At 40.5% G+C, this 24,537-nt stretch overlaps 2 protein-coding genes across 3 annotated transcripts; one reads left to right on the top strand and one right to left on the bottom strand.

Moving 5' to 3' along the window:
• Nucleotides 1-11,357: 11,357 nt before the first annotated feature.
• On the top strand, nt 11,358-23,165 carry usp37 (ubiquitin specific peptidase 37). Of its 2 annotated transcripts, none has more exons than XM_048238755.1 (24): nt 11,358-11,510; nt 12,763-12,997; nt 13,113-13,281; nt 13,389-13,483; nt 13,568-13,683; nt 13,857-13,931; nt 15,735-15,823; nt 15,947-16,034; nt 16,501-16,656; nt 16,799-16,930; nt 17,052-17,175; nt 17,333-17,538; nt 17,684-17,801; nt 17,893-17,972; nt 18,074-18,238; nt 18,393-18,440; nt 18,547-18,685; nt 19,514-19,739; nt 19,916-20,076; nt 20,171-20,231; nt 20,367-20,482; nt 20,605-20,674; nt 21,354-21,492; nt 22,032-23,165. In XM_048238755.1, the coding sequence occupies exons 2-24, from the start codon at nt 12,824-12,826 to the stop codon at nt 22,111-22,113; spliced, it is 2,829 nt and encodes a 942-aa protein (XP_048094712.1). In that variant the 5' UTR covers nt 11,358-11,510; nt 12,763-12,823; the 3' UTR covers nt 22,114-23,165. The 2 variants fall into 2 exon arrangements, with proteins under 2 accessions (XP_048094712.1, XP_048094711.1); XM_048238754.1 differs by having other exon boundaries at nt 13,854-13,931.
• ybey (ybeY metalloendoribonuclease) lies at nt 22,923-24,531 on the bottom strand. The gene is made up of 4 exons (XM_048238756.1): nt 23,916-24,531; nt 23,690-23,821; nt 23,529-23,597; nt 22,923-23,447 (listed from the first exon to the last, which is right to left on the bottom strand). Exons 1-4 carry the CDS (start codon nt 24,123-24,125, stop codon nt 23,352-23,354), a joined length of 507 nt encoding a protein of 168 aa, XP_048094713.1. The 5' UTR covers nt 24,126-24,531; the 3' UTR covers nt 22,923-23,351.
• Between the last annotated feature and the right edge of the window lie 6 nt (nt 24,532-24,537).

Raw genomic sequence — 24,537 nt, 5'->3', positions numbered from 1 at the left:
GTTAGAAAGCACTCCTCTGATGGCTGAAATCCTAATGCACTCGATTATATCTACTTCAGATTCTTCAGCCAAAGAAATGGATATGCATTTATCAAGGAATATATTGTTGCAGCACTTCTGTCCTGTCCTGTATTTCATCACATTAGGCTCTGCAAGTTGTTGAGTTGTGTTATGATGCCTGTGTATATGCTCTGCTGTCTGGATCTCAATCTTGAATGTTCTTGGGCCAGTAAATGGCATTCCTATGCAGTGTCTAAGTTTCCCCCAATGCATTACATTATACAATGCTTTCATTTTTACATTCTTGCTTTCAGGCAGCATCATTTCTCTTTAGAATTCCAATCTCTAGACTGCAAAAAATATCTCAAACCCTCAAAGATGATGGATTACCAGAGTATTTGACCTTGTTCTCTGATGCACAGAAAGTATGCAACTTTGGTCTGTCAAAAACATGCTCAGATGCTATTTTGCAATTTACTACCCTGTAATTAGACTGGGAATAAAATGTCCCATTTTAGAAAGACTTGTGAGTCTGCATAGCTCTGCAATTCACCAACAAAACACTAGATGGGATTAAAGAACCAAAAACTAAAGGACTGTGCCTGGAGACAAATCTAATTTGTTTAGCATTTTCTATTACAATTTGGTTAAAGTAAGAAGTGGACACTGTTCTAATAATGACCAAATTGTAACCAAAAATATACAACTGAGGTGGTTTGCACTCCACTGCAAGATGTCTTTTGTACAGCAATGTACTGTAAACAAGCATTTATTTTAACCAGTCACTGTAATTTAATATTGTGAGATTCTCCTGCCTGAATCAATCCAAAATCAGACTGTCAAAGTCCAGTAGATCCCTCGAAACTGAGGGTGTTGTTTACTAGCCATCTTCTTCTTCAAGACTTGAACTCCAGCCGGGATGGATGGAAACCTAAACATACGGAGAGAGGCACCAATTCATTTCCAAAAACCTGGCTTGTCGTGCGTTGATGTGCTTGGCAGTTATGAGGTATTCTAGATTCTTGTGGCTGGCAAGAGACGATCAGAAAAAAAGACATAGCTACACTAGTTTGTTGTCTTTGGGTGACCTCTGTACACCCTTTACTCCAGACTCTAAGCCATCTACCTCGACAACAAAATAGAGAGGGATCAGGAATGGTGAGGGGCCAAAGTGAATCTCTGTTTGAGAACAGAAAAGGCTTTCTCTGCTTCTTCATTCTAGTGGAAAGGGACCTTGGTAGAGGTGAATATGGTGAGGGGACCAGTCACGGAACTGTAATCCCTGATCAACCTATAAAATGGAAGTGGGCAGTGCCCTCAGTGTCAAGGGATCCATCTGGACCTTGAAAGAAGAAATAATGAATCCCCAAAAAAGACACAGTTCTTAAGAAATTTGCATTTCTCTGCCTTGACAAGTTTGTCAGCGGTTGCCTGATATGGAACCATGATGTTGAAGAGAGTGTAAATTGAAATATCAAGGTACACAAAAAATCAGAAAGTCTCTCAGGACATCATTGACTAGGGCTTGGACCACCGCTGGGGCATTGGTCAAAACTGAACAGGACGAGGATGAGGTATTCAGGGACTAGAGTTAATGTTGTATCCCTGAATTTCACACGAGTTGTGCTTTTCTGTTGATTTTCTGTATTTTCTTTATTTTTCCATGTGTAGGGATAAGGGCGTTTGGTGTAGGTGTGACATGGGGCTTGTACCCCGCGAAAAGTGAATTTTAACTTGGGGTGCCATCCCTCCCCTGTCTCTTTTCTGGTACTGTGCTACAGAGAAGCATCAGTGCATGTGTGAGCAAGCAATTTATTTTAAAACTAAACACAAAGCAGAGTACATCAAGACAGAGCCATATCCTCCAGAATTATTGGCATCTCTGCAAAAGTTGACTAAAAACTGGTATAAAAAAAATCTGTTGGTGATTTATTGTAATCTCACAATGAAAAAAAATAGAAAAGATCCAACCTTGACAGGAAGCACATTTATTTTGAGAAATTGTAATACCTCCTTAAGCCTCCTTTTGCCAATAAAACAGCTTGTAATATTCTCCTATGAAACCCCATAAAGTTGGAGAATACAAAACAAGGGATTTAAGATCGTTCGTCTTTACAAAATCTCCCCAGATCGTCCAGATTCCTGAGTCCACACTTGTGCATGCATTCTCCTCTTTGACTCACCCCACTGTTTTACTATGGACTTTAGATCAGGGGACTGAGATGGCAATGTCCGAAGCTTGATTTTGTGTTCAATAAACCATATTTTTGATCTGGACGTTTGTTTTGGTTCATTGACCTGATGAATGATCCAATCATGTCCAACTTTTAGTGTCTTGGCAGAGATTGACAGATTTCCTTTATGTTCAGGTTTTTCTTGGTGTTCATGACCATAGGCCTTTGGGAATAAAAACAGCCCCAAAATAGCACAGCCCCTCCACCATAATTCTCATAGTCATGGGGTTCTTTTCAGTGTATTTATTCTTCTATATACGCCAAACACACCTAAAGTGTTTCTAGAAAGAGCATTTTATTTCATCTGACAATAGACCACACTTCCAGACAAAGTCACCATTCAGTAACTCCTGCTGTTTAAATTGGTAATTAAATGACTGGACAGGCTTTTACCTGGCATGCCCTCAAAATAATCTATTAGCAGTGAGGTCACTTTTGAAGATTGTTGGGGGGGAATGGTGACCCCAAGATGATACCTTTGTAACTCTCAAACAGTGGTTCTTATGGAATGTGTTGCCTATCTTACCATCCTCCATACTGTAAGTGGGGGCAAGATAACCATGAGTCTTTGACCAAGCATTTGTCACATTTCCAGATTATTAGAACCATTTAATCATTGTTTAACTGTAGATAGATAGATAGATACTTTGTCATTCTCACAACATGGGAGCATGAGGAGAGCGAAATAAGAACTCAGGTCTCGGTGCCAACCAACTACTATAGTCATTATTAAATAAAAAAATAAAACAAATAAAACGTTTCCTCATGAGCCCGATCCTTCTAAAAGCAGTCCTATCCTTCTAAAAACATAACACATCACAGTGTTTCAGAATAGCAGCAAGTAAGGACAGTAAGTGCAGTGCAATTGTTCAGATGACTCAAGGGCATGCAGTGTGGAGTTTATCAGTCTGACCACATCCGGATAGAAGCTGTTCTTCAACCTGGTGGTCCTTGTGTAACAAGGTGATACATAGGAAGGGCCAAGGGGCCAATCACAGTAGCCTGACTACGCCACCCTGAGGCCTAGTGCATCAGGGAATCTTTTAGAGATCGTACCTCTAAACAGACACAGCTCGTAGGTTCAAATATTACACAAGGGAGACATGAATTCCAGCAAAGCAAAAGATTTATTAATACACAAAAGTTGGGAAGTGGAGATCTGAGGGTGGCAACTATGGACGTCCACACAAATATTTTACATGCAAGCATTAAGAAAAGCTCACCAATTACACAGCAAAGGCACACTGCAAAGCGATAAGCAATACACAAAACCACACCACACGTATGCTCAGAGTAGCCCCCCTCAGAGCCACCTCCCTACTAAATAAACATAAAAGTTACAAACAGAAGGACAAGACAGGCAACACAAAAACCAAACATAAAATAACCAAAGCAAAACCAAGACAAGACAAGACAGCAGCACGACCCATGTTCCCCATCAGCATGACTGTGATGCCTAAAAGAACAGAACACAGAAGATTAAACAAACACACCACAATATACATAACATAAAACCACAAATGTTTAGGGGGAGACAGCATACCTGATGGTAGCAGACAGGGGCTACACCAGTGGAGTCTACATTGCTACTGGCTGCTGCCCCTCTTAAGTAGCACTCCACTGGTGCCAGATTGATCAAATGCCAAAAAGATTATTTTTTTTATACTTGTTTTTAGTGAATTTCACCAAAGGTGCCAATAATTCTGAAGGGTACTGTACATATATGTGCATGTATATGTATACATACACACAAGACAGGTTTACAGTTTAGAATTGCTGTGTATCCTCTAGTTGAACCATAATGTGGAATGTTGTTACGTTGGCCCCATGATCCACTTGCACAGCCAAGTGGTCACTCTGAGGGACTCCAGCACATTGACCACTGTAGCTGTAGCCTACTGGTAAATAATGAGGGAGTATCTCCAGGGAACAACTAGATGTACCGCATAGCGGTACAAAATATGACCGCCGCTCAGTCCTGTACATCCGTTCCGCGAAAATAAATCACACTTCAATTTGTCTCCATATTTTACTCCATCCCCCCCACTCTTGAAACTTTTGTGTATGCTTGTTTGGCATGCCTGAGTGTGTGTGTGCGGGCTGCACAGAAAGTACCCTACTGGTGCTGAAAAGGTGAATAGATTGTAGAATAGCCAAAGAAGATGTAGAATTGTTATAAAACCTTTAAAATCTCTAAACAATCACAAGTAGGGCAGTTCATCACAGTTCATCCATTGCAACTGGATTGATGAAAGGTCACTTACACCTGTAGGCTACATTGTATTTGGGAAAAGCAAAAGGTATCAGCATAATGTTATTTATTTATTTATTTTTTATGTATTTATAAACAAAAACATCTCTGTCAGTTCCATGCCGTTTTCAACAGCTATCAAAACAAAGGTCATTTTGGATGGATGGATTTTTTGTGAATGTTTCTTCTTCTACATAAGATTTTAGTCATCTTTAGTTCATGTAATACTTTTATTGTCAATGCACAAATTAAGTAACAGTAGTCTGAAACGTTATTGTTAATGCACAAATTAAGTAACAGTAGCCTAGTCTGAAACGAAATGCTGTTTTACATCTAACCAGTGGTGCAAACTAGATGTACCGCATACAAAAAATACAAAATATGACCGCCCAGCTCAGTCCTGTACATCCGTTCATTGAAAATAAATCACACTTCAATTTGTCTCCATATTTTACTCCATCCCCCCACTCTTGAAACTTTTGTGTATGCTTGTTTGGCATGCCTGAGTGTGTGTGCGGCTGCACAGAAAGTACCCTACTGGTGCTGAAAAAGGTGAATAGATTGTAGAATAGCCAAAGAAGATGTAGAATTGTTATAAAACCTTTAAAATCTCTAAACAATCACAAGTAGGGGCAGTTCATCACAGTTCATCCATTGCAACTGGATTGATGAAAGGTCACTTACACCTGTAGGCTACATTGTATTTGGGAAAAGCAAAAGGTATCAGCATAATGTTATTTATTTATTTATTTTTTTATGTATTTATAAACAAAAACATCTCTGTCAGTTCCATGCCGTTTTCAACAGCTATCAAAACAAAGGTCATTTTGGATGGATGGATTTTTTTTTGTGAATGTTTCTTCTTCTACATAAGATTTTAGTCATCTTTAGTTCATGTAATACTTTATTGTCAATGCACAAATTAAGTAACAGTAGTCTGAAACGTTATTGTTAATGCACAAATTAAGTAACAGTAGCCTAGTCTGAAAACGAAGTGCTGTTTTACATCTAACCAGTGGTGCAAATAACTGACATGTCCAAATGGGCCTTGATGAAATCATTAAGCTAGACTGTTCATACACATTTTAACAGGCCAAAGTTGAAGAGCTTTTGTCCGTTATTGTTAGTGCAAATATAGGGCTGATTCATGTTCCCTTGCATTGTTTAACTGAGGTCCATGGCTAGTCTGGCTTTCATCAGACCAAGCTCAATCTTTTAAGAAATCAAAAAATAAATAGCGGGCAGATCAGGCTGGGTTCACCCAGCTTAGTCCATAGGCACCCGATATTGTTTAATTTTCGATTGAGATATACACGCTCTGGCTATTCTAAATGCAAAAAATGCATCAGGGAGTTATGACAAAGCGGTAACTAACAAACTAGATCCTAATAGAAAGTTGTTAGCTTCCCTAAGCTACAGGTAGGATTATAAGGTAGGCCTATTGACAACATAAATTGTCAATAGGCTATGCTAGCGACACAAATAAAATCTCCTTTGGAAACCAATGGCTTACGCCTTACAGTATCAAAAGCGGGACTTAAACTGTCATATCGTGGCGAAAAGTTGTAATAACATTCACGCAGCTCCATGAGTCAAGGAAAGCGCCAAATGAAGTAGCCACTTCTAAATGGGACCTACTACACAGTAGCTTAAGGTGTTTTGCTAAAACAGCCATAATGAAATGAAGGTGTCATTGTTTGGATACTTCACACACCGTGCTTTTTAATTTCACAGACTACAACTACCAAGCTGTAATCAAAGCACATCGATTCCCCTCTCACACCCTGCAACGCCAAAACAAAATAAACAAACAGTCTCAGTCTCGCATGTAGGCAAAACTGCATCAGACCCGATTGTTGAATGGTAAATCTTCCATTGCACAGAATGATTTTTTGTAGCCGCGTGCAATAAATGACAGTCGAAAAGATACAAACAGTGCTGCTATACATTTGCTTGGTATAACCGCATTTATAGTTTTCTACAAATGCAATAAATCAAATGCCCTCCATCACTCAACCAACGCTAACGGTAACATTACCTAGGTCCTTATTGATATTACAAGATTAGCATTACCTGCAGTAAAACCAAGCATGTCCGATAAACATCCTCAGATTTATTTCGGCTTCAAGAAGAAATGGGAATTACACTTCATGTGAACATCGTCCTATCCTTATTAGATGTTAAGCTGCGGTAAATTACAGTCCTTGTATGAAGCGTCCATTGTTTTTCAACCCCTTTTAACTTCCAACAAAAATTACGCCTCACTGCAACGATCGCCATCTAGTGGACAAACGACTACTTCACCGCCAATACTGAAAATGCAGCCATGATGATGATGATGAATATTTATTTTGGCTTTCTTTTTTAATCCTACTGATTTTCATTTTTTTTACCGGGGGCAAATCACAAATGAGTGATTATGAGCCAGGTTTATGTGGGCCCTTGAGACCAACATACCATAAAAGATTCACAGAGAACTGTGTCTGCCCTACCCTCCTTTTCGGGGGTCCAGTCCAGCGGGGGCTGCAGATGAAAACGAAAAATGACGGTTCCATGCTATCCATATGGGGTACATGCTCACCAAGTTTTGTGTACCCCCGGTCTTTCAGTGTCCCGAATCCTTGTTGGTGTATGCGTCACTAAATGTACACATAAATTATTTTATTGTAAGGCCCCCCATGAACGAAAGTACACAAAAACTTGGCATGCATTCAGAGGGTGTCATAATGATCCTACACTTTTAATTTTGTGCAGTTTTGACCTTGTCAGCCAGAGATATTGAGATGAAAACACCTAATTTTATGCTTTTAATTTTTTTAACTAGGTGGCGCTATACATGAAATAAGTGGTAATGGGATGGGTTGACATGCCCCCCTTAAGACCAACATACAAAAAAGGTGGACCTCCTAGGCCCCACGGTTCTCGAGATATTCACAGAAAACTGTCTCCGGCCACCTACAGGCCAGTTGGTGTATAGTAACATAAATTAATTTATTGTGTGGCCCCCATGAACGGAATTCCACAAAACTTGGCGTGCATACAGAGGGTGTCATAATGATCCTACACTTCCAATTTCGTGCAGTTTTGATTATGTTAGGTCACAGATACCTTCAATTACACCACCTCATTTTTACTTTTTTGTGTTTAACTAGGTGGCGCTATACATGAAATGAGTGGTTATGGAATGCGTTGACATGGCCCCTTGAGATCAACATACAAAAAAATAATGGTCCTCCTAAACCTTACGGTTCTCGAGATATTCACAGAAAACTGTGTCTGCCCTACCCTCCTTTCGGGTGCAGTCCAGCGATGGGGGCTACAGATCAAAACGAAAAACGATGGTTCCATGCTATCCATATGGGGTTACATGCCCACCAAGTTTTGTCTACCCCGGTCTTTCAGTGTCCCGGAATCATTGACGGAAATTTGACATTTGGACAAAAAAAAAAAAAAAAAAAAAAAAAAAAAACTGGCTAAACCTATATGACCGCCCGGCTTAAAATGCGCGGCGGTCATAATAACTGACATGTCCAAATGGGCCTTGATGAAATGCGTCGCTAGACTGTTCATACATTTTAGACCCCAAAGTTGAAGAGCTTTTGTCCGTTATTGTTAAAGTTGCAAATATAGGCTGATTCACGTTCCCTTGCATTGTGTAACTGAGATCCATGGCTAGTCTGGCTTTCATCAGACCAAGCTCAATCTTTTAAGAAATCAAAAAAATAAATGGCGGGCAGATCAGGCTGGGTTCACCCAGCCTAGTCCATAGAAGCACCGATATTGTTTAATTTTCCGATTGAGATATACACGCTCTGGCTATTCTAAATGCAAAATGCATCAGGGAGTTATGACAAAACGGTAACTAACAAACTAGATCCTAATAGAAAGTTGTTAGCTTCCCTAAGCTACAGGTAGGATTATAAGGTAGGCCTATTGACAACATAAATTGTCAATAGGCTATGCTAGCGACACAAATAAAATCTCCTTTGGAAACCAATGGCTTCAGCCTTACAGTATCAAAGCGGACTTAAACTGTCATATCATTGGCGAAAAGTTGTAATAACATTCACGCAGCTCCATGAATCAAGGAAAGCGCCGAATGAAGTAGCCACTTCTAAATGGGACCCACTACACAGTAGCTTAAGGTGTTTTGCTAAAGCAGCCATAATGAAATGAAGGTGTCATTGTTTGGATACTTCACACACACGTGCTTTTTAATTTCACAGACTACAACTACCAAGCTGTAATCAAAGCACATCGATTCCCCTCTCACCCTGCACGCACTTAAAACAAAATAAACAGGCGTCTCAGTCTCACGCATGTATAGGCAAAACTGTATCAGACCCGTGTAAGCGTTGGTAAATCTTCCATTGCACAGAATGATTTTTGTAGCACGTGCAATAAATGACAGTCGAAAGATACAAACAGTGCTGCTATCAATTTGCTTAGTATAACCGCATTTATAGTTTTCTACAAATGCAATCAATCAAATGCCTCCATCACTCAACCAACGCTAACGGTAACATTACCTAGGTCCTTATTGATATTACAAGATTAACTTACCTGCAGTAAAAACCAAGCATGTCCGAGAAACATCCTTAGATTTATTTGACTTCAAGAAGAAATGGGAATTACACTTCATGTGAACATCGTCCTATCCTTATTAGATGTTAAGCTGCGGTAAATTACAGTCCTTGTATGAAGCGTCCATTGTTTTTCCAACCCACTTTTAACTTCCAACAAAATTACGCTCACTGCAACGATCGCCATCTAGTGGACAAACGACTACTTCGCCAATACTGAAAATGCAGCCATGATGATGATGATGAATATTTATTTTGGCTTTCTTTTAATCCTACTGATTTTCATTTTTTTACCGGGGGCAAATCACAAATGAGTGATTATGAGCCAGGTTGATGTGGGCCCTTGAGACCAACATACCATAAAAGATTCACAGAGAACTGTGTCTGCCCTACCCTCCTTTCGGGGGTCCAGTCCAGCGGGGGGGCTGCAGATGAAAACGAAAAATGACGGTTCCATGCTATCCATGTGGGGGTACATGCTCACCAAGTTTTGTGTACCCGGTCTTTCAGTGTCCCGGGAATCCTTGTTGGTGTCGTCACTAAATGTACACATAAATTATTTTATTGTAAGGCCCCCCATGAACGAAAATTACACAAAACTTGGCATGCATTCAGAGGGTGTCATAATGATCCTACTCTTTTAATTTCGTGCAGTTTTGACCTTGTCAGCCAGAGATATTGAGATGAAAACACCTCATTTTTTGCTTTTTAATTTTTAACTAGGTGGCGCTATACATGAAATAAGTGGTAATGGGATGGGTTGACATGCCCCCTTAAGACCAACATACAAAAAAAAAGGTGGACCTCCTAGGCCCTACGGTTCTCGAGATATTCACAGAAAACTGTCTCCGGCCACCTACAGGCCAGTTGGTGTATAGTAACATAAATTAATTTATTGTGTGGCCCCCCATGAACGGAATTCCACAAAACTTGGCGTGCATACATAGGGTGTCATAATGATCCTACACTTCCAATTTTGTGCAGTTTTGACTATGTTAGGTCACAGATACCTTCAATTACACCACCTAATTTTACTTTTTGTGTTTAACTAGGTGGCGCTATACATGAAATGAGTGGTTATGGAATGGGTTGACATGGCCCCTTGAGATCAACATACAAAAAAAAAAATGGTCCTCCTAAACCCTACGGTTTTCGAGATATTCACAGAAAACTGTGTCTGCCCTACCCTCCTTTCGGGGGGTCCAATTCAGCGGAGGGGCTACAGATCAAAACGAAAAACGATGGTTCCATGCTATCCATGTGGGGTTACATGTCCACCAAGTTTCGTGTACCCCGGTCTTTCAGTGTCCCGGGAATCATTGACGGAAATTTGGGCATGCGAAAAGAAAAAAAAAAAAAAAAAAAAAAAAAAAAAAAAAAAATCTGACTAAACCTATATGACCGCCGCTTCGCTGTGCGGCGGTCATAATTACTGACACAAAACACGACGAACCAAATAATGCATTATCTGACCGTGATCAGATTGTTTCAGCTCTGTGACTTAGCCTACCTCAGTGACAATGATGATTGTCTTTTTTGTAAGGCTATCTCAACCAAACTTAAAAACAACATTAAATTTAGGGGCGTGGTGAAGTCCTGCTCAAACTAGTTTAATTTCATGTCAGCAAATTTTCAATGCAGTCAAAAATCTTGGTGTGCAGGCTACCCTAGTAGAGAAAGGGCTTTCATTTATACATGACAAAATTGTTAGGCCTATAGCCTTCATTTCATGCACTTGCTCTGATTAAGTTTTAAGAGATAAATATCAATAATGATCAAAAATCTTGTTTCTATGTTTTTACCTTGTTTATCATTTAATTTAATTTCCTAATTTTCTCATAAAAAAACTAAAATCATTCATATGATCATAGGCTAGGCCTACATGTGATCTCACAGGGGTAGGCTAAATGGCAAATAGCCTAGGCTATGAACCATGATGTCTACTGTGTATATCATGGTAGGCCTAATTGAGTTAAAGTAGGCTACCCTAGCCTAAATATCTGATAAGGATATTTCTACATTGTTATAGCTGTATTGATTTAAAAGCCTAATAATGTGGTGGGTCTACCAGACCCGGGAACATTGGCTGAGTAACAAAAACATGGGGTTAAAAGATTGGGTTAAGATTCTAACAAGGGTTAAGAACATAGACAGTAGACCTAAAACGAAGAACTAACCGCTGAAAAAAACATCTAGAATCTGTTGCGCCTAGAGTCATCTCGCGCGAAGACACCTTCATTTAGGTCGCGCGAGCCATTTCCGCTGTAAAATTTCACATTCCCGCCATCATCGACTAGTGAAGTACAACGTCGTGGACCACACTGTCAACAACACCGTACTGGTATCACTCCATGCCGGCAAAATAGGAATACTTTTACCGGAAGATCATTGGAATCGATATTCTCCCTTTGACTTATCTGTAAGGATAAGTCCCTGTTGAAAGTAAGTTATATCTGTTTTATAACTGCGTTTGGGCGAATGTTTCATCTTCAAATCACAAGCAAGCGAATCACTCAGCTAGCGGGCTAACGTTAACTCCGGCCTGCAGAGGTTTATGGCTATACTTAGCAAGCTAACGAGTAGGTTTTATGTAAATATTCTAGTAACCTGTGAAATAACTTTTGTCAATGAAATAATGAGGTTTGCTAAAATTTGCAATTTTGTCATGCGTTGTTTGACATGGAATGTGTCGTTGTATCCTGCGTTCAATAACCTAGCCTGGACGTACACAGCAGGTCAACCGCGTGTGATGTTGTTAGCGGGCTAACGCACTTATGATGATTTTTGCTATCCATTGCTAGCTAACTACTAATTTTACCGTGCCTGGCGGAATAGGGTAATGTTAAGGCTGCTAATTGTCTTATCACCGCCCTTCTTTTCTTAAAATGTCAGTTTATTTCCGACGTAACAAGTCACGCTCTCCTATGATTGTGATGATGACTGGTATGATTTAAGGTACCCATAGCTAACTTTTAAATGTCCCAACTTTCCTGCGTTAGCAGTACCATCACTAGCTAGCTAATTGCGCGAGGGATGCTGCTAGTAAAGGGGTAATAGTCTGCAATGGCCATAGAACGAATGAACGCTCGCTAATGGGACAAGGTTTCGACCGTCATTTTTGACAGTTCTTGCGTTGTAACGTTAATAATTATATCCAAGTCGGGAATGTGTGTGTGTGTGTGTGTGTGTTAATCCACTGTCCTGCAAGTCCTTTGCGTGACAATATCCATTGACCAAATGTAATGCATAGATCAGGTCGCATTGGCTTGCCTGCTCACTGCTCGTTTGTCTATCTCTTGGATGGATGTATGAAAGTAGTGTTAAGAGGTTCATTAAAGTTAACTTTTGTTTATTTGTTTGTCAAGCCAAGCCGCCTGATATCAATGCAAAGTTTGGATAAAAAAAAAATTGAAATGATGGCTGAACTTAGTTTTATTTAGGTAACATTAGTTATATAGATAAAGGAAAGGGGTAGCAACCATGTTACAAGGCTCTACCTGTTTTTTTAAAAGGTTTCTCGAATGCAAACACTGAGTGGTGTTCCGACAGAGACTGCTTGTCATTTGTCTTATGAAATAACACCATTAGCATAAACGCTCCCTCTTTTTTCTACAACATAGAAACCTGCCTCAACCTAGATAATGAGGCTACTTGTTAAAAATGGTCTGTATGCTTTCTTTCCGCTGTCGTGTAGAACTTTTGAAGACTTCAGCCTCTGCAAAATTCAGGATCAAGAGCGCTGCATCTAGGCTGTCATGGCAGTCGCAGTGCCTAAACTGTCCAGTGGCAGCATTGTCCGTATTCGCATCAATAGTCTGGACCTGGGTACCACCAGGTGGAAAGAAGGTGTCTTTGAGATTCACGAGAAGGACAACAAAGTGAACCTGTTACTGAAGTTCAACAGTGGTGGTACCCCTAAAAACTTCCAGGTTAGTTTTTGTGCAAAAGTCTCTTTCTCAAACACTTGTATTTTTCTCTTGTTTAGACATTATTTGATATTGACATTTGATATACAAATGATGATATTTGCTTTGTATCTTCTAGTTGAACCACAATGTGAAGAATGTTGTGTTGGGCCCCAATCGAGCCGCTTGCAGCCGACTGTCAATCATTCTGAAGGACACCGGTACTGTTACATTCGACAAGATGCCTACTGTAGTCGCCAAGAAAATGAAAGAGTATCTTGAGTCACTTAAACAGGGGAAACAAACAGGTAAATGTCCTTTTGATGTCTTAAATGTAAGAAGTGTAATTGCTTAAGACATTTCAAGTGATCTGCAGTGTATTCAAACATCTGTTTTTTTTTTCTCTTTCCCTTAGTACTGAAAACAAATCAGGGAAGTGCTAGTTTTGGGGGGGTACTTGGAAACCGTACAGGGAAAAATGAGACAACCTTGTCTACACCAGAGAGACAGGTAGGACATTTAGAAGTATTTTTAATTTATTAGTGATACAACATTGTTATCAAACATTTAAACAAGTCGAACTTGAATCCACAGACCACTCCCAGACGACCAGGTACTGATAGCCGGGAGGAGAACACCCCAAGGAAACCTCTTGGAAGTCCAAGCCGAGTTGCCTCTACACCTGTCCGACCTGGACTCTCCGAAAATAGGTAGGCCATTATGTAGGTCTTGTGCCTCTTCATCTCATAACCCGCCACCACCCTGATCACAAATTGATCTGTAAGTCATCAGATACATTTGGATAAGGGTTGACTTGGTGACTACATCAATTTTCTAAAGGACTGGACTATGAGGAACATGGGTTTTTTTTTCCCTTTAGAAGTGAGAAAAGGAAGAGGCTCATGAACTCGGAAAGTGATATAGCTGAGGATTATCCCAAGGAAAACGACTCGTCAAGGTGAGGGCAGTTATTCACAAGATTGATGCACAATACAAACAATAAAAGCGGGTTCTATCACAAACTTAGTGACCAATGCCGAGGGGTATTTCACAAAGGCAGAATTAAGACATCCAAGATAAGTGATAAAGCGATGTTTGACATAGTGTTGTCTGGTCATCCTAGCTCAACTCGTTTCACTAATGCCAATCCAGGATGAGTAGGAGCGACTATGTCAAGCCAGGTGCAGTGTTTCCCACAGAATTGGATTCAATTTGTGGCGGTAGCTGACTTTGACAATGGGGAGGGGGTGGTATTAAGATTGTCTTGGTAGTGTATAGGTCTAATTGAGTGCCTGTCACTAAGATGTTTGAACCCTTGCAATTGTAACACAGTTGAAAGGCTGCTGATGTGTGGATGCAGTTCATAACGTTTTCTACATAGTTAAAATAAAGGTTCGTACTTCTCCTTGGGTCAAGCACTTTTGAATTTTGGAAAACACTTTTCCATTTACATCGGGATTTTGCAAACATTCAGTGTCAGAGTCAATAAAATGAGCCCTTCAACGAAATTGACAAGCAGCTTAGAAGTAGGCTAAGCATACTAAATTTGACATCCAAACAGTATTCTCTAACGTTAGCTTTCAGATACTGCTTGATTTCATAACTTAACTTAGTTTAGTCTCTTCAATGTAGCCTACTATGCTGTAATAAGACCTTAGCAGAGTTCACTTCAATGCAGCAGTTTTGACCAAATTTGCGCAGCATGGTCACGATGCTAAGCGGATTTAATAGCAATTTAGCCAGACGTCTTCTATGCAATGCTTCTATGTGGCACAATCGTGAATATTTTGTTAAATGCACATGCAGAGGAGTGGGGCAGCGGGCTACGAGAGAGAGCGGGGCGGGGCAAGGAAAGGCTGCATGCGTAAAAAGCGCGTATTCATCTGTGGCGGACGATTTTTAATTTTGTGGCGCCCCGCCACAGATTAGTTAATGTATGGGAAACACTGCAGGTGTAAGTAATTCAGGATGTGTGCGCGTTCTCGTTTCTGATCCAAAGTGCCTACGGTTGGAATAAAAAAGACGCGGAAAATAGTGTCATTCACACAAAGTGAACAACCGCTTTTGATATAGACTAACAATGAAGTAAAGTTTTTTTTTGGAATTGGGAATCATGGCTATTTCTGTAAAACAGCAGGAGTAGGCGTGGTAGACCAACTGAATGCAAATGTATGTATGAACCCACGTGCTTCCTTGTCTCGGCACGCAACGTCATTAAGAAAGCGCTTGCCACTGTAAAGATGCACATAGTATGATATACCTTAATATTATAGTTGAAAATGCCTTCCAAAACTTGTCCTTCACTTCCAATCAACTACAGCAGGCTATTCATCAAACGTCTATCAACAAAAGAAGCAAACAACGAGTAGCCTACGTAAATAATTATAAGACAATTAAAATAATAACCATATGGTAGTAGGCAGACAATCTGTTTTGTTTTGCGAGCAAATTCATTTAGCGAATAGTATATAAATGGAATAAAGCTCCTTAAAAATTAGCACGGAGGTCTGATTTGAATGACAGCTAGCTGAACCAATAAGACAATTACCATAAGATAATTACCATTAGAATTAACTTTGCTTGGCTGTTAGCTAGGTGCAGAGAAAAAAACCCCATGGTAACTTATGTGCCATCTCTTTTGTGAAACCAAGTCAAGGATAAATTCATCCAAGATAACCAAAAATTAAGCTTAATTGGTTATCTAGGTTTTGTGAAATACCCCTCTGGTGGTAAAATGTAATCTTGTTGAACCCTTTTACAGCAACAACAAGGCGATATCTGATCCATCCCGGAAGTTTCTTCTCAGCTGCAAGGAGAAGTTGAAGCAATCTGAGGAAAACAGGACCTCTGGTCAGTGTTTGAAATGTGTTTTTTTTCATCATTCCTTCTCATGATGACCTTGTTTAAAGCCTTGTTCTTTTTTAGTTGTGGTGTGGTGGTCTCTCTTGATAATGGTGTCCTTTATCTTCACAGCCACACCTGCACCTCTACAGCCATCGTCATTCTATGGCAGCAGACCCGTTCCCAAGGATTATACTCAAAGCCATTCTTTTCTGGACCGGTATGAGGCCAGTAGTGCAATACGCTATGTAGTGTGCTCCAAGACTTTTTGGAAATTTGTCATGGCATAGCAGGTGCATGAGAGGATTTGTTGTGGCCAAAAGTGCATGTGCTGAAGGAATTGTCAGAAATTATATGGACAAAAAAAATCTAAATCTGAATCTGAATTCCTAGAAATGATGATGGTGCCTTGATCTTGCAAAAGGTGGTTGTGATATTGGCAGTCCAAACTGTCTGAATTTTAGCCAGGAATTATTGTTTCTTGTAGCAAATAATTAAGAAATTCCATGACTATTTTCCATGACTAAATTGTAATCCGTAGTAGCAGGCAATATATGAATTTACAAGGAGTTGATTGCAAATTCCTGGAGTGACTGGTATAGTGGGTGAATAGTGTGTGTGATAGTGATTTCACACGTGCATACCGTTTGAAGTGGCAGAGCTCATGATTTGGGCATTTGTTTCAGGCCCAGCAGCACAAGCCAGTCTCCTTCTACTAAACGGAGCTTGATGTTACCAAATCACTCCACTCCCTTTAAAAAAGTGCGCCCTTCACTCGACTACGGTGGCTGGAACAAACCAAGGCCATCCACTCTTACCCAGCCACAGCCTTCACTACAGGGGTGAGAATTACTTCTGATTTACATGGATCTGTGTTCAGAACAGTAAGCAGCAATGCAAGATCCATAGCTTTATCTTAACAATGTAATGCGCCTGTATCTCCACTAAGTGCTGTTGTTAACATTGCATGGTTTGTGCTTTCAGATTCTCAAACTTGGGGAACACATGCTATATGAATGCAATCCTCCAGTCGTTGTTCAGCCTGCCATCCTTCTCCAATGACCTACTCAAACAGGGAATCCCGTGGAAGAAGGTTCCCAGTAATGCCTTACTCAGGTAATGACTCATAGATATTACCCCAATTAAGCCTTCTTAAAATTAGTTTTATTTATTTATTTATTTATTTATTTATTTATTTATTTATTAAATGCACTTTTGGTCCCTTGTCGTTTTTCAGACGCTTTGCACATCTGCTTGCCAAAAAGGATATCTCGTGCCCAGAGTTAAAGAAAGATCTGCTGAGGAGGGTTAAGAACTCCATCTCATCCACCGCAGAGAGGTTCTCTGGATATATGCAGAATGTAAGTTTGTGGTTATACTTATTAACTTTATACATTCTTGTGTGTATGTGGTATGGATTTCCAAATAAAGTAGAATGATGTTTTGACCTGATTAAGGAAGAGAAGTCTGTGTGTACAGGTGTTGTGTTTGATGGAAATGCATGTTTGAATCTCATAGGATGCCCATGAGTTCCTGAGCCAGTGTCTGGACCAGCTGAAGGAGGATGTGGAAAAAGTGAACAAAAGCTGGAAAAATGAGCCATCGCCATTGGATGAGTCCCAGAGTCCACGTTTGGGCGAGGAGACGGACACCTCTCGCATCTACACCTGCCCTGTAGTCGTCAATATGGAATTTGAGGTGCTGCACACCATCACATGTAAAGGGTGAGTAAAATATTTTAATTTCATGCTCTCATCATCTTTCATTGCTATAGATTGGTAAATATACGTTTGTTACCAGTAAAGAATCAATGGTCGTAGCATATTTGTTTCTGTTGGCAACATTTTACAATGGCACATTTGTTTGCAGGTGTGGAGAAGTAGTTCAGAAGCGTGAGCGGTTCAATGACCTGTCAATCGACCTGCCACGCAGGAAGAAAACCATTCCTCTGAGATCTATCCAAGACTCGCTTGACCTTTTCTTCAGGGTAGGTGTGGAGCACCTATGGACACTAGATAGCAGTAGTTCTAAAGCGATGCAGAAGTGCTACAGAGCCCTCACCATGTCTGTTTCTACAGATGGAGGAGATTGAATACTCGTGCGAGAAGTGTAGTGGGAAAGCAGCCACAGTGACGCACAAATTCAGCAGATTGCCTAGGTCTGTCTCTTGAATTCATTTGGTTACAATGACCACAGTATCATCTGTCTATCATCTGGCTGATTTTTTTTTTTTTTCCCCTTTGATGTATTCCCATGCAGGGTTCTGATCCTTCATCTCAAGCGGTACAGCTACAATGCTCAGCTGTCTCTCAACAGCAAGCTGGGCCAGCAGGTTGTGATCCCCAAATACCTCACGCTGCTGTCCCACTGCACTGATTCCACACGGCCTCCTCTCAGTCTGGGCTGGAGTGCACAAGCAGCCATGTAAGCAGTCTTACAACTGGTTGTTATAAGGTGTTTGTGTGTGTTTATTTTCTGTAGCCTATGGGTGTGCAGTTTGTTTTAAAATAGACTGGCGGACAGTACTACAGTTGCTCATGTCACACTTTGTAAGGTGCTGTTCTCTGTGCTATTATAGGTCACGGACGCTGAAAACCTCCCAGACTGTGAACAATTCCTCACTACGGTCAGCCCCTGCTTCAGCTTCTGAAAAGAAAATGCCCTTTGAGTTTGAGTCTTTTTACTTTCTTGGTTCTTTTTTTTTTTTTTACTGTGATGTATTTCTTAAACAGAAAAGGGACCCTTAAACCTTGCACGTCTACTTACACCATTGTGGACTCTGATAGTGAAGAGGAGCTGGTCAGGAAAGTGGCAGTCACCCGCAAACATCGGCTGAGTGAAAGCCTGGCTGATGACGACAGATCTGAGGAGGTATTCCTTTAATGTCTTTTGCTTGGACCAGAGGAGAATCGGTGGTATTCTGAATGATTGTGTCTGTGCTGCGGTTTGCGTACCACATGGGTACTAAATGTACAGCCAGTAGATATGTCAAATCTGCAGTTGGCACACCAATACTACCAAAGTATTGCAATACGCTCAAACTAAAAACGTCACAATACTTAATTGTATTAGTATCGATACTTTTTCAGATGACAATGTTGTTTTGCAGTAACCAAAGATGCATATTTCAGATCCGTGTACGCAAAGCGGGCAAAAGCTTCTAGTGCTTCCTGTAGCCTATGTATCTTTTCACACATACACACAACCTGCAGCTGTCATGTGATAAGTAGCCTACAGCAGTGTTTCTCAAAGTGTGGTCCGGGGACCACTGGTGGTCCGCGGGCCGACGTGGTAAAATATAATATACTGTAGATGAGTTGTTTGCAATATTAAACCAACTTATATGTAAATCCAAACAGTTCTGCAACACTGTGTAAGCTACGTCAGTTTAAATCATATGAGTCCTCTGACACAATAAGCAAGGTGCCAAGACAATAAGCAAGGTTGTTCAGTGATATGTTTATTGTATACTATACTGTTGAAGTAGGTCTACTGTTTTATATTTTTTAGCTAGGTGGTCTGTGAGGTTTCTATTTATTGGTTAAGTGGTCCTTGGTCTGAAAAAGTTTGAGAAACACTGGCCTACAGCAAGACACGGTTGCTAGTTTAAGTATTGGTGATCATATATACACAGGCAAATACAGGCTGTTATTAGCCCCCAAACTGTGCTAAATGATCTCCCATTTGACATATCTGCAGATCCCTCAGACCCAGCCCAGTGTCCAGACTGAGCAGTCTGACTTTGCTGGCATCAGTGATGATGAGATGCTGGCAGCTGTGCTAGAGATGAGTCGTCATGAGACAACACTGGCCGCACCACCGGAGGATGACCCCACCAGTAGCCCTGACACAGGCTTTGGAGACGCTGATGGCCAGGACCTGACTGGCCACATGGAGTTGATGGAAGCAGACAAGCCATCAGCAGGTATAATTTGGTTGCTTTGGCATTGGGGTCCTTGTGTTGTATTGCATGACTTATGTCTGAAATGAGCATGAGTTTGGTAAAAAAAAAAAAAAAAAGTTTAGCGTGTATGACACTGTTTCAAAAGGAGACCAACTAAATCTCTGCCTTTGTTTTATTTATTTGTTTTTTTGTTATAGATGTGCTCGACTCCTTAGATCTCACCATGGATGAGAACAAGGAGAACCAGACTCCGGATGCTGCGCAGGGCGAGCTGGACTGGGTGCAGCAGTACAACCTGGACCAGGAGAGGGAGGAGCAGGAGCTGCAGCAGGCGCTAGCCCAGAGCCTCCAGGAGCAGGTAAGAGGCCCTTCGCTCTGGAGTGGATGTCCTGTGTACTTCACACAGGCTTAGATAGAAATGTGACTGTCTTTTTTGACGTGATTCTCCACAGGAGGCTCGGGAGATGAGGGAGGATGATGATTTGAAGAGAGCCACAGAGCTTAGTCTTCAAGGTCTGTTTTAAGTTTGAATCTACACCTGCCATCCTTCTGGCATATCTTCAGTATGCTATTGATTTGGGCCGGATGGTCAAGTTTAGAAAGGCTTTTGATGGCAGGATCCTGACTACAGAATGTTCACCTTTGTAGAGTTTAACAACTCCCTGCCAGAGTTGCTGTGTTCTGATGACGACTCTGGGAATGAGGATGTGCTGGACATGGAGTACACAGAATCGGAAGCAGAGGACCTGAAGAGGAATGCTGAGGTGAGGGATGGAGGACCGAGATTGAAGTCTTGAGCTTTCATTCGTACATGTACATGACCTTTTCCTCATGTATGTTTGAGTGCTCTGAGGAGAACTTATGCTTGTTCCCCCAACTGTTTCAGAGTGGAGACTTGGCCAATTCATTTAGACTCATCAGTGTGGTCAGTCACATTGGCAGCAGCTCTTCCTCAGGTAAGGGTACACACATTTAGGTAGGGGTAGCAAACGGGTAACAGGCTATTCCTAACATTTTGCATTGGCTTTCATCCATCATTATACTCCAAAAATTACCCAAACCCAAAATATGACTGGTGAATACAATCGTTGAAATGAGCTTGAAAGATGTAATTTTTGGAGTGCACCTAAAACCAATTCTGTAATTGCCAAGTGCCAAGGTTGGACGCACTCTTGCTTTAAAGAAACATCCTGCTGATGACGACCTTAAATCGTTTCTCTGTCTAAAACCAAGCACATGCTGTAAATGTAGTAGTCAATAGACCCTTTTACTGTTTATAAACAGTGATGGATGTGTGTGCAGCATGGAGCTGGAAGTTAGTTAGTCAAGCTATGCAGAGGGATTAGCAAAAAAATATTGCGGAAATTACCTGAACACGCCACAACCAGACATCTTGATGCTAGTTACACTAATCAGCGTTGAAAACTGTAGTTTAAAGTGGTGTACTATGTCCTTTCAGTATCTTACAGGATGAGCCGGTAGCCAACCCTCTGGTCTGAATGAATGGGCATGTTACTTTTGGCTTCAGTATGTGCATGCAAAAATGTAAAAGGGTCAATAGTCTTAAGCTTTTTGCTTATTCTTTTTTGCCTAATATTGCCATAAACCTCTATTAATGGTCCTCCTTTCCCAAAGGCCACTACATCAGTGACGTTTATGACATGAAAAAGCAGTCCTGGCTGACTTTTAACGACATGGATGTGTCACGGACCCAGGAGTCTACTGTTCAGAGAGACCGTGACCGAAGTGGATACATCTTTTTCTACATGCACAAGTGAGTAGTTTTGCAGAGGTTCTCAGCCTTTTTATTTTTAAGGCATACCAAAGGTCAAACAAAAACGCCAAGGCACACTGACCTATGGTTACTGATGACTGTCACACACATAATAGGCTATTACTAGGGGTGTTCATTCTCATATGCCATCTTATTTTGTACATGCACTATGTTCATGAGCTGAGCACAAAAGAAAGGCAAGTTATGACATTCACAGGGTAAAGGTGATTTTTAATTCTGTTGCTCGACAAGGAAAAAGGATGCTGTCAAAAGTTGCACATCCTCAGATTTTTCTATTATTATTATTATTATTATTATTATTATTATTATTATTATTTTAGTACTAGAGCAAGCAGTTGAAAAAGTTGCTCAATCTAGTAGTTGCAATCTGTAGCCTATTTCATGTGCCTGCACAAAAACATATTTGGTTCTTTAAAAATCCACGGCACACCTGTTGAGAACCATTGGTTCAGCAGTCTCCTAAATTATTTGTACTCTTTGCTGTGCATCAAACGTTAATGTTCCCTTGTTGTCTTTAGGGATGTATTTGATGAACTGTTGGAGCTGGAGAGGACTGGAGGCAGCAACGAAGCGAGCCGCACTGTACTGCAGCCTCTCTGAGGAGAGGGGTGTGTGTGTGTGTGTGTGTGTGTGTCTGGGACTGGACATCTGACACCTCCAGGACGTCATCAGGTGGCTAAATGTGCTGCCTGTTTTTTTCTCGTACTACTGATCACCCGTCCACTTTCTTGTACTCTGGGCACTTTCTTTTATTTTTTTAGTCTTGTAAATCTAATACTGGTCATAATCCTGTGTCCTCTTGTCATGTTAGAGGCACACTGTTATTTCTGAATCATAATAGATAAATGTTGATGCTTTGTACACATTTCTGGGTTTAAAATGGTAAAAAGAATATATAAATATATATATTCCCCAAGCTTATCTCCAAACAATGCTTGTTAAAAGTAGTTCTTTGGTACAGCAATGCATTAAGTCATGCATCAAGAACCTCATTGGAAGTGTTCAATTTTAGAAATATTGGTCCTTCTTATGGCCATCAACAACCTCTTCGCCTTTGAGCTTTCTATGTAATTCTCTTTAATAAAAATCTATTCTTGTATCTGTTCTGAGAAGGGAGATGGACAGTGTGAACTATGTCTTTACTTCTATATGCAGATAAATATGGTGCAATATTTATTTGGCCTACTGGCGTCTGTTTGTCCTATAACGATGGATGGGTGATTTCTGGTTTATCTTTACAGCTTTACCTGTGACTTGTTTTATAAGTTTTATTTTATGAGCTAAATTTAGCCTGTCTTTTATATATGAAAAAAATCACTCATGCCTGTAGCTTCTACTGAAAATACCAGTAGTTCATTTGTCCTTTAACCAACCACACTTTTTAGTTAAAAAAAGAAATCAAACTGGTGTAGAAATTACTTGTGTGTTCTGTTTAATGTTCAAACCAAGGGCCAGTAATATCTTTATAGTCTGCTTTTACATTTTCTTTTAAAATAAGCTCTTTGGCTACAAGAGTGTATTGAATGAACGGTGTGAATGCATAAGTGTACAGTAACAATGATATATACACATACATATATGCTCTGTAAAATTGCCCAACATTCAGCTTTTAGCCTCCTGAAGCGCATTTAAATAAAACATGAGAAAAGACATCTCTTGTGTTTAATTATCGAGTATAGCTGCTTGGCAAAACCCTTATCACACTGTAAAGATAAGGTAAAAGGTCATCAGCATGACCTTGAGGTATAATGTTGAATAGGGCACTAGGTCACTTCACAATATCAGAGGTGGGACAGTGTGGTTCATCTGTCACGTTAGTCTCCCAGGCAATAATATAATTATCTGTCTTGAGAACATTTGTTTGAAAGTGGTTCCAGTCGGCTGCCAGTCAGTCTGTTGAATTCTGCCAAAATGTAGCTTTCTCTCTGAAACATCTATTAAAAAAACGAGAAGATATGTAACGACAAGCGATGCTCTTCTGGCGTAAGTACACAACAAAGTGCATAAACGAATACCTCTTTCCATTCTTCGTCTGTGTCATGTCTGTATCCAAGTAAATGACAAATCCCATGAGCTGTGACCACCTGCACAGAAGAATATTAGAGGTTTGAAAGAGTACGCCAATCTTAACTTTAATATCTAACTATTTACGACTTTGCCTTTATTTTATGCTCACTGTCAATGCGCTGTGAAAGTCTTGAGATTTCCCTTTACACTGTTGCATCACATACTCCACTCCAAGGAATATGTCACCGAGGTTGTGTTCGTCTCTTTGCAATCCACACGGGAGTTTACCGGGTCTCAGGTCCTTCAAATATGACAAATATTAAGTCGTCCAGTTCATTGATGAGGGTTACCAAGCCTGCCATTTCTATTTTTTAAAATGTAAAATAACTTCTTACCTCGTAGAAGGGGAAAGATAATACATCAGTTGGTGTATTATTTTTTCTGTAGATGCTGTTTATCCGTTGGATCTTACAGTTGTCAACACATATTAAACCCACGTCAAATTTCTGAATGCCTAAAATATGCCTCAACGTATCGACATCTTTGCGTAGTCTCGCGCGCCGCACAGGCACCACGTGCTGGAGATTGCGAATAACTACACCCATGGCAGAAAAATTACCATGAACGTTAAGTCTAGCGTTGCATGCACGTTAAACCAAACACCTCACAATATATAACTCTTCGAACAAATTATAACTTTCAGTTAAGTTATCCACTAAATCGTCGGGCGCATTAGAGTTTCTAAAAAAACATGTCCATCATAAACGATTTTAACAGACTTCGCTAGCTAACGTCACTGCTACCAAAGTGTTAGCTATCTTGCAAGCTAATGTGATCGCTACTATCAAATGAGGGTCGCATTTTCACTAAATGTCACACAGAATATGCAGTCTCAAAACAGTGCCTTGATGGCCATATGCCAGCGAACTCTAGTATCCAATTAAGTGTATGTCCTTAGATGACACATACACTACACTGTTCGCCTATAGCTACAGCACAAGCGGACCTTGACCGGTG

This window comes from Alosa alosa, chromosome 3 (assembly GCF_017589495.1).
Source record: "Alosa alosa isolate M-15738 ecotype Scorff River chromosome 3, AALO_Geno_1.1, whole genome shotgun sequence".
Lineage (NCBI taxonomy): Eukaryota > Metazoa > Chordata > Actinopteri > Clupeiformes > Clupeidae > Alosa > Alosa alosa.
This window is presented reverse-complemented; position numbering and strand designations above follow the sequence as displayed.

Excerpts from the sequence above, each read along its gene's own strand:
- usp37 (XM_048238754.1), top strand. The coding sequence starts at position 12,824 with ATGGCAGTCGCAGTGCCTAAACTGTCCAGTGGCAGCATTGTCCGTATT. Across the intron at positions 17,973-18,073 it reads AAATTCAGCAGATTGCCTAG|GGTTCTGATCCTTCATCTCA; the intron begins GTCTGTCTCTTG and ends ATTCCCATGCAG. Across the intron at positions 18,441-18,546 it reads GTGAACAATTCCTCACTACG|AAAAGGGACCCTTAAACCTT; the intron begins GTCAGCCCCTGC and ends TTTCTTAAACAG.
- ybey (XM_048238756.1), bottom strand. The coding sequence starts at position 24,125 with ATGGGTGTAGTTATTCGCAATCTCCAGCACGTGGTGCCTGTGCGGCGC. Across the intron at positions 23,598-23,689 it reads ACTTTCACAGCGCATTGACA|GTGGTCACAGCTCATGGGAT; the intron begins GTGAGCATAAAA and ends TCTTCTGTGCAG. Across the intron at positions 23,448-23,528 it reads CAGACGAAGAATGGAAAGAG|ATGTTTCAGAGAGAAAGCTA; the intron begins GTATTCGTTTAT and ends TTTTTTTAATAG.